This window comes from Bos indicus x Bos taurus, chromosome 12 (assembly GCF_003369695.1).
Source record: "Bos indicus x Bos taurus breed Angus x Brahman F1 hybrid chromosome 12, Bos_hybrid_MaternalHap_v2.0, whole genome shotgun sequence".
NCBI lineage: Eukaryota > Metazoa > Chordata > Mammalia > Artiodactyla > Bovidae > Bos > Bos indicus x Bos taurus.
Genome location: NC_040087.1, coordinates 31,543,084 through 31,552,946, shown reverse-complemented (window position 1 = coordinate 31,552,946; position 9,863 = coordinate 31,543,084). Strand labels below are relative to the sequence as shown.

Genomic DNA, 9,863 nt, shown 5'->3' with positions numbered 1-9,863 from the left:
TCAGTCAAAGGCGCGCTCCTTTAATCAGTTACAAGAGGCCAACAAGTGTTTTTTTCCCGTTTGACATCCAAAAGTAACCTTATCAGGATTTTGAACACACTTGCTCCTCGGGTCTGAGCGTCATTCTGAGAACAACTAGAGACAAGCTTGTGCGTGGTTTCAGTCCCCTCCCACCCACCATACTCGGGTTACGTGATCTCACAAGTCCTGGAAAGGGGGTCCTTGCCCCCTAATTGTTCATGCCAACCATTTTTGTCAAAATTGACAAATGGGTCTAATAATGCCATCAATTCATTAGTGATTTAATTTTCTGTGCTGCTTCAGGGCACCTACCTGTGACAAGCCCTTTCCCACTGGAGAGCGTCTTTCCTCCCGGTTTCCAGTTTTTGTTCTATGTTGAGACCTCAGATGGAGCTGGACTGCTGGACAGAGTCTCTGATTCCATTGAGTCTCTGAGGAAGCCAGATTAACACAGTCTAAAGGGTTCTTTGTCTTTTGGAAAAATGGTATTACTAAGGCCTCTTAAAGAACGGATTGCTGAAATCAAGACATATACGTATAGCTAAGGTTTTTCTTTGTTTTCCCTAATTGCTGGATCCTTAACTGACTTGAAAGAACCAGAGACTCAATTTCAAGCTTCTTATATTTTGCCTGCTTAACCTCCTCCCGGTTACCTGATTGCTACTCTTGCCAGTGGTCACAGGTGCTCTTGTGCCTGTAAAGAGGAAGAGCAAAGCTCTCCCCGCCTTTGGTCCCTGGTCCCGTGCTGTCTGGACTCGGCTCCTGGTGGAGACTGGCTGGAGGCTCCTCCAGCAGAGGTCCCCTCCCACCACCACCCCGGGAGCAGCTCTCTGGCTGGGGACAAGCCAACTCTCCCGTCTCTTCACACCAAGAACCTTGAAATGAGACTGTGACCACCCCCGCCTCCACCAGTCCCCTGCCCTCTGGCCAGGGCAGGATGTCCAGGCCTATCTATCACCTTTGTCTCAGGTTCTAGGGTTACATCACCTGTGTCAAGGTAAGCATCCTCCTCTCCACCAGGAGCAGTGATTCCTGGTGGCCTGCCTGGCCCTGACTGGCCCCAGAAGGTGCACACACACCCTAAATACACAGAATCACGCAGAGATGGTGGCGGACCCAGGGCCTCTCGGCCCCAAGGAGTGGGCGCCCTTTTGTACCCTGTCCCTATTTCGGTCACAACTCAGACCCGAGGCAGGGCCCAAAGTAGGTGAAAAGAGGCTTTTCTCTTACTGACGGCTCATTAACTAATATCCTGAGTCCCAGTTCTAGAAACATCTTGCATAAATCACACACCACCTTTTTCCTCAAGGAGCATAAAGTGCTTCATAGACATTGGTTACTGCTCTTGTGTCCAGGAGACAAGCGTGAGAGAGTTGGGGTCCCCACTGAGTAAGAAGGACACGTGGCTGCCTTCCTGTCCTCCAGTCCCCTCGGTCTCAGGCAGTTGGTCTGGTGCAGAGAGGGGGTTTTCACTCCCACCTTCCCTTTTTCTCCATCTATCCTAGTTTGGGTCTAGAGAAAACCTCCACAAGACTGTTGCCCTTCTCCTCAGCTTCCTTTGATTACTAATTGAAACATGTTAGAACAAAGAAGTGAATTAAGTGGACTATATATGAATACTCAAAATAGAAGCAGACGTTATCTGTGAAAACGTGGCTTTAAGCCTAAGAGGTGACATGACAGACCAGACTCACTGGGGTGAGCCCACCTAAGGTTTTACAATCTGCTTGATAGTTCCAACAATTATGTTTGGCTTTTTTTTTTTTAAACCTCGCATCACCCCTCCGTCCTGTCTGCTCCCTGGATGGATTCTCCAAGGTGGACCCAGTGGCACTGTCCTCTACTCACTCCCGCCCCACGAGGTGCAGCTCCAGTCCCCCTCCCCTGCCCTGTGTGCTCTCCCCGTCTTCTCCCTCCCCACACACACAGAGCCTGCTGGAGACCCCAGAACCATGCCTCTGACAGCACAGGCCTTGCTGGCCCAAAGAGTCCGAGCCGCAGTGACAGGTGACAGCGTGTGTCCTGAGCCACCTGGAGCCCGGAGGCTGTGGGGTCTCCGGGGTCAGGATTTCTCCTCCCCGCTGAGTCCTGCAAGGGTCGGCAGTGGCGCTCTGTCACTATTCCTCTATGTGGGGTTACATTCTTGTTAGTCAAGAGAGACAAAAGCACTATTAAAAAAAAAAACACACACACACAAAAGCAGCCGGCTCCTGTGGAAAGGAAAAGGTGTCGATTTCTATATGCATAATACTGGCAAAAGCTAGTTTTCTGGGGTTTATAAATACACACGTGGTTCTAGAAAGAAGGCTGTGCAGAATCGGGCTTTAGACTGGTGGGGTGGAGTACAGGACCACAGAGTTGTAGTCGGGCGGAGGTGAGCAGCAGGAAATCTTCCTCTCCAGCTCCGAGTGATCATAGGTGAACCTGCGGTGGCCCGCGCCCAGGTGCCCACAGCTGGCGTGGCAAAACGTGGGTCTGCTGAGGTCAGAAAGGCCTGACTCCTTACTCTTACTGGTTACTCTCAAGCTAAAGACAGAAAAGAAAGAAAAAAAAATCAATTGTACAAAATGGATTTATTGGAAACGCTAAAGTCCACTCTTGAGTGGGCGCTTTGTTCAAGCCCAGCGGCTTCCCTGGTCAGTAAAGAATCTGCCTGCTGGGAGGCCCGAGTTCGATCCCTGAGGCATGAAGACCCCCTGGAGAAGGAAATGGCAGCCCACTCCAGTATTCTTGCCTGGAAAATCCCATGGACACAGGAGCCTGGTGGGCTACAGCCCATGGGATCGCAAAGAGTTGGAGTCGACTGGAGGATTAACACTTGTTCAAACCCATCCAGAGTGAGTCTGTTGAGTCCTACCTCGAACTAGGCTGGGGTGTCTGGAGCTGCCCACGGCCTCTCCTCCACTGGCCAGGGACGGAGGGTGGGATTAGTTAAAACAAATCCAGAATTCCTGGTGGAAAACAGCTCCCAGGCTTGGGTCCAGCGCTCCCCTCCGCGGGTCCGTTAGCACCTTGGATTGGCTGAAAGATGCTAAGTCTGTGAACAACATCTTCTAAGGGGAGAGCTGCGATTAAAATAGAGGATCTTGAGAGGAGGCGCCTCCTGCATCAACCAGGTGGGCCCTGAATGCAATCCCACGTGTCCGGGCGGGGGCATCACAGCGCTCGCAGGAGGAGCGGGGCCACGGCCATAGAGGAGGAGTGCCGGGGGCGTCATGGCTGGAGGAGGCGCTGGCCAGGATGTCCTGTGGGGGAGGGGGCCTCATGTCGGGATGCAGCCCTGCCGACACCTCGACACCTCGTTCTGGGGCGTCCGGCCTCCGGAACTGCAAGAGGATCCATTTCTCCCGTTCTGAGCCACCGACTTCATGCAAAGTTCTTGCGGCCGCCTGGAGCAATGCCTAGGACGTGCTACAGAAACTTGGTAAGTTTCTCCCTCTCAAGTTTGTGCTCCGGAGGAGAGAAGCATTCGGTTTGGTTCGGTTCCGGGCAGTGTGTCGCTGGCCAGGGCGAAAAGACTGGCTTTTGGGTTGGGTGCAGGTGGGGCGGGGAGCTGGTCTGGTCCTCCGTATTTGATAGTTTCAGCAACACCGGTGGGAGTGAGAACCCCGCGTGCCACTGGCCGTTTGGCTCGAGATTGGCGCACCCAGCCTTTGAACCATGTTCTGTATGTTGGTCTCGGAGTGGACCATTTTTTTTCCACAAAGGTCTGGAAGTGTTTCAAGGCAGGAAACAAGAACATGTGGGCCCCATTTCTCCCCCTCACTCCGTGTCCTGTGACCTGCCCAGGACTGGGCTCGGGGTCCCTGGGTGCCCGTGGAGAGGACGCAGGTGCGCAGGTGTCCGTCGGGGAGCGTTCACAGCCCTCCAGTCTTCTGTAGTTGATGAGCTGGGGCCCCACTGCTCACAGGTGTCTGCGGACACCCTTTGGTTTACCTCAGGGTCTGCAAACTAGCCTGTGAGCTGGCCACCTGTTTGGTTTGTTGTTGTTTTTTAAAACAATAGTTTTATTGACATGTTTGCATATTGTACAGTATACGTATTTAAAGTGTACTCTGGGCATTTCATATAAATGAAATCCTACAACTGGCTCCTCTCACTTAATTCAAGGTTCATCTATGTTGTAGCCGCCTATCAGTACCTCGTACTTTTGATTGACAAATATTCTCTTGTACGGATATATGCATTTTATTTATCGGTTCACCAACTGATAGACATGAGAGTTGTTTCTACTTTTGATTCTTATGAATATTCGCATATACGTTTCTGTGGGGTATATGTATACCTACAGAGTTGCATTGCTGGCTCAGAGTAACTCTGTTTAACCTTCTGAGGACTGCTTTCCTCTGTAAACTGCTAGATTGTTTTCCAAAGTGGCTGCAGTAATATCATGTTCCCACCAGCAAGCATCCAGAGTTCTAATTCCTCCACGTCCTCATCAACACTGACTCTGGTTAGTGAGGACCAGAGTTCTAGAACCACATCCCTGGTTCAAACCATTCTGGTGGGGGTGAAGAGGTGGCTCATGTGATTTGCATTTGCCCTGATATCTGATGAGGTGAAGCTGATTTTCACGTGTTCCCTGGCCAAGGCCACCGGCTCTTGTGAGTATGGTTGACTGGACACAGCTGCATTTTATTGCTCGTCTATCAGCTGCTTTTATAAGTGGCAGAGTTGAGCAGTTACCACTGGCCCCTTACGAATGGGTCTGCATTCAGTAGAAAAACCATCTAAGTGAAGTTTCGTACAATAGAAACTTGTCGGCAGTCAGAATTTAGACTGTAAAAAAACACATGCAGAACATACTTTTCTGAAAACACTTAACTCTGAACACAGCACCAAACTACACAAATGTAGAATGAAAACAGCATTTCAACTCCACCAAAAGTATTGATCATGAAAGATGTAAAAAGTCACCTGACTTCCCTAGGCACGGTTCCCTTTTTAAACAAGTCCACCCCCAAAGTACTCTTGTTCTCCTAGCTCTTCAACTGTATGGAAAACATAGGGTGCTTGAGAATTTGAGGAAAAGAGAAGGGAGCACTCCACCTGTGTTGTGGAGGAACTGAAGACTTTGTTCACTTTTTAAATCTTGTTTTCGGGTCCTTTGCTTACCGAAGGCGGCCCAACTTCTCCCAAGTGTTTTGGGAACTCTGTTTAAGGGGTGGGGGAAGTTTGCAGATCCCTGATTGAGATAAAAGAGGGGCAGAACGGTTCCACATCGGGGGGAGGGTCCAGGGCAGATGTTTGAACCAGGAAAGGAAGGCAAATCTGGTGGGCCTTGCCCTGCCCAGCGATGTCGCTGGGCAGAGAGGAGCACGGAGAGGAGCCGGCCGTGCAGAGTGCAGCGAGAGCCCTGGTAGTTCTGACAGTGTTGTCACTGGCTGCCCGGTGGAGGCAGGAGAGCGGGCTCTAACAGGAAACGAGCCTTCATTTGGAAGAGTTGGGGTCTCAGGATGGCGCGTCTTAGGACTAGACGACTGTCCCGGGGCCCTTCTTGTCCCCTCATTGCAGGCCCTCAGCGGGTAATGGGTGTGCGTTCTCTCCCCGCCCCCTCGGACAGGTCTCTGGTCCGGACTGTACACTGTTCACAGTTGAGGACGTCCAGCTCCTTTCCGCTGAAAGACTATGCTTCTCTTTGCTGGAGTGTTCTGTCTTCTCTCAAATCCCACTCTTCCTTTCCAGAGCATGGTGCTCAAGTGTCTGCTTTTTTCTGTTTGTTTTTTTTTTTTTAATGATTTTTTTAAATTCATTTATTTTTAATGGAAGGATAATTGCTTTACAGGATTGTGTTGGTTTCTACCGAACATCAACATGAATCGCCATAGGTTTACTCATGTCCCCTCCCACTTGAACATCCCTCCCACCTCCCTCCCCATCCTACCTCTCTGGGTTGTCACAGGGCCCCGGTGTGACTTCCCTGAGTCATACAGCAAATTCCCATTGGCTCTTTATTTTATATATGGCAATGTATGTTTCCACATTACTCTCTCCATGCCTCCCACTCTCTCCTTCCTCCCCCTGCCCCAGCCGTGTCCATATGTCTGGTTTTATGCCCTCTTTACTTTCCTTCCAGGGAAAAGAGCTTTCTGCACAGCCTGGACACTGCAGTTTAGGAGGGCAGGCAGCGCTCAAGTATGGCCATGAAACCCTCCTCCCGGGCATCGTCCCTCTTGCCCCTCCAGAAAGTGAGAAAAGCCCCCCACCCCCGGCTTCCTTACTCACTTCAGTGGGGCCTTGGGTTTGCTCTCTGCCCAGGTGAAGCGCTTCAGCAAGGGGGAGGCCAGCAGGGTGCCACTATCCAGCTGGTAGTCCTGCAGGGAAGAACGAAGAGTTACAGCTCCTGCTTGAGCCAGAGGGGTTCGTGACGTTGGGATGCATGTCTGAGGTCACTCCAGCATCTGGCCTCCCTCCCTGTGTGGACAGAGCACTCTCTCCGTACTGGCCAGTCTGCTGCTGCTGCTAAGTCGTTTCAGTCGAGTCTGACTCTGTGCGACGCCATAGACGGCAGCCCACCAGGCTCCCCCATCCCTGGGATCCTCCAGGCAAGAACACTGGAGTGGGTTGCCATTTCCTTCTCCAATGCATGAAAGTGAAAAGTGAAAGCGAAGTTGCTCAGTCGTGTCTGACTCTTCACGACCCTATGGACTGCAGCCCACCAGACTCCTCCGTTCATGGGATTTTCCAGGCAAGAGAACTGGAGTGGGTTGCCATTGCCTTCTCCAACTGGACAGTCTAAACCTTGTCAATTACAAGAGGCCACTATGTCCAGTGACTCAGAGACCCTTCTTCCTGCAGGTGAAGAAAGCAAATATAATCAAAATGGGAAATTGCAGGTAACAGGTGAGCATTTTTCGTAGTCAACTTTTATGCTATTTTATGCAAACTATTGCGTAAATATGTTAAAGCTAATTGGGCAGCTGACTTGGCAGTGATATGTAAAGATTCCCTGGTGGCTCAGGTGATAAAGAATCTGCCTGCAATGCAGGAGACCCAGGCTTGATCCCCGGGTCGGGAAGATCCCCTGGAAAACAGAATGCAGCCCACTCCAGTATTCTTGCCTGGAGCATCCCCATGGACAGAGGAGCCTGGTGGGCTACACTCCATGGGGTCACAAAGAGTTGGACACAACTGAGTGAGAAATAATAAAGACAGGTTTAATTTTCTTTCTTGAAGATTGTATGGAGGTTTGAGACCCTCCTGAGTTACCGTGATATTGAATGGTTTGCCTTGGAGACGAACAGAGATCATTCTGTCGTATTTGAGACTACATCCAAGTACTGCAATTTGGACTCTTTTGTTGACTATGATGGCTACTCCATTTCTTCTAAGGGATTCTTGCCCACAGTAGTAGATATAATGGTCATCTGAGTTAAATTCATCCATTCCAGTCCACTTTAGTTTGCTGATTCCTAAAATGTCAATCTTGCCATCTCCTGTTTGATCACTTCCAATTTGCCTTGATTCATGGACCTAACATTCCAGGTTCCTATGCAATATTGCTCTTTACAGCATCAGACCTTGCTTCTATCACCAGTCACATCTGTAGCTGTGTGTTGTTTTTGCTCTGGCTCCATCCCTTCATTCTTTCTGGAGTTATTTCTCCACTGATCTCCAGTAGCATATTGGGCACCTACTGACCTGGGGAGTTCATCTTTCAGTGTCCTATCCTTTTGCCTTTTCATACTGTTCATGGGGTTCTTGAGACAGGAATACTGAAGTGGTTTGCCATTCCCTACTCCAGTGGACCACATTTTGTCAGAAATAAAAACACACTCCTTGGAAGAAATGTTATGACCAACATAGAAAGGATATTAAAAAGCAGAGACATTACTTTGCCAACAAAGGTCCATCTAGTCAAGGCTATGGTTTTTCCAGTAGTCATGTATGGATGTGAGAGTTGGACTATAAAGAAAGCTGAGCGCCGAAGAATTGATGCTTTTGAACTGTGGTGTTGGAGAAGACTCTTGAGAGTCCCTTGGACTGCAAGGAGATCCAACCAGTCCATCCTAAAGGAGATCAGTCCTGGGTGTTCATTGGAAAGACTGATGCTGAAGCTGAAACACCAATACTTTGGCCACCTGATGCGAAGTGCTGACCCATTTGAAAAGATCTGATGCTGGGAAAGATTGAAGGCAGGAGAAGGGAACAACAGAGGATGAGATGGTTGGATGGCATCACTGACTCAATGGACATGAGTTTGAGTAAATTCTGGGAGTTGGTGATGGACAGGGAGGCCTGGTGTGCTGTAGTCCATGGGGTTGCAAAGAGTCAGACACGACTGAGCGATGGAACTGAACTGAGTTACAGTTTCCAGCAATTCCGTTTACTCACTGGGTCATATTTAGCACTGAGTTTTACGCAGGGCCTTCCTTATACTGTCAAAATGGTGTTTCCAGCGAGTGGACCCCACACGTAGTTCCTGCCACCCTTTGGGTCTCTTATGTGTCTCTGCGTGTGTCCTTGACTATCAGGGAGGAACCTAAGCAAGGATACTGCCCTAGGGCCCAGTGCATCAGGGTCGGGAGGGCTAAGGGTCAAAGAAACCTTGCATGTTGTATTCAGTGCCATTTCCTTGGACTTAAAACCAGCATTCTAAGCAGCAAAGCAACATTTCCAGCACTTTGTCTTTGTAGTCACAGCTTATTTGTAATGTTTTTTGTTTGTTTAATGTTCACGTCATCTTTTTCTCTCTATCTGGTGTATTTGAAGGGTTTGGGCATTTTCCAGTGGTGACCACAGCATTTGAGGTCACCACCTTCTCACCACAGTAGGCTTTCCAGGCCTTTTTTGGGTCATGGCTCTGTGAGCATGGGTGGTCCTGGATCCAGTGACTGTGTCTGGAGACCACGCTCTGGTCCAGCTCTCTGTCTCCTCCCCTTAATCTCTCAGCCCCTTATCCAAACCTTTAAAGGGACAGGTGAGTTGAGGCCTCTTGTTTGCCAGGGCTGTGTGGATTGCTTCTCTCTGTGCGGCTGGGTGGGAGCCTGGCTGCTCAGCTCTGGAAGCTTTGTGGGAAGGAGCAAGAGGTCTCGGAGATTGTGCCAGGATCTCAGAGGGGAGGCCCCGCCCCTCGCACAGTTTTGAGTTGCTTTGATGCTGGGATAGCAGGCTTCCACCCCTGACAGCCAAGATGCTTAGAAACACCCAAGGATGTTTCCTAAGGTTATGCCCAGCCAAGGACTTGGGCCCTGGGGTGAGCTCTGGGTCATCTTCAGACTACAGAACTACTTTCAGATTAGCTCTGTATGTCCCATGTCTTGTTGCCGTTCCCCTGGAAGTGTCATTTCAGCCACCACTGATGACTGGCCCCTGGTGACCTAGAGCAACCAGACAGTTGGGGTTTGTGTTTGCATGGGGGGCTGCCCGGGGTGTGCTGAGGAGGTTAATTCTGTTACTTACATCAAGCAGGGAGGTGCCATTCGGTGAGAATTCTTCAAAGGTTTTGAGTTTTTCCAGGCTGATGAAATTGAAAGCATTGACATATCTAAAGAAGCAGAAAGGATAATCAGGTCAGTAATTAAACTTAAAAGCTTTTGCACAACGAAAGAAACTATAAGCAAGGTGAAAAGACAGCCTTCAGAATGGGAGAAAATAATAGCAAACGAAGCAACTGACAAAGAATTAGTCTCAAAAATATACAAGCAACTCCTGCAGCTCAATTCCAGAAAAATAAATGACCTAGTCAAAAAATGGGCCAAAGAATTAAACAGACACTTCTCCAAAGAAGACATACAGATGGCTAACAAACACATGAAAAGATGCTCAACATCACTCATTATCAGAGAAATGCAAATCAAAACCACAATGAGGTACCATTTCACGCCGGTCAGAATGGCTGC

At 49.5% G+C, this 9,863-nt stretch overlaps 1 protein-coding gene across 1 annotated transcript in view; it reads right to left on the bottom strand.

The window, feature by feature from the left end:
• Positions 1-246: 246 nt before the first annotated feature.
• Positions 247-9,863, bottom strand: part of FLT1 (fms related tyrosine kinase 1) — a 204,598-nt gene continuing 194,981 nt past the window's right edge. The window contains exons 28-30 of the mRNA XM_027557508.1: positions 9,424-9,508; positions 6,247-6,335; positions 247-2,547 (exon numbers count right to left, since the gene is read on the bottom strand). Of these exons, the coding sequence (XP_027413309.1) occupies positions 2,346-2,547; positions 6,247-6,335; positions 9,424-9,508 (376 nt within the window). The 3' untranslated portion in view covers positions 247-2,345. The remainder of the gene's footprint in view (positions 2,548-6,246; positions 6,336-9,423; positions 9,509-9,863) is intronic.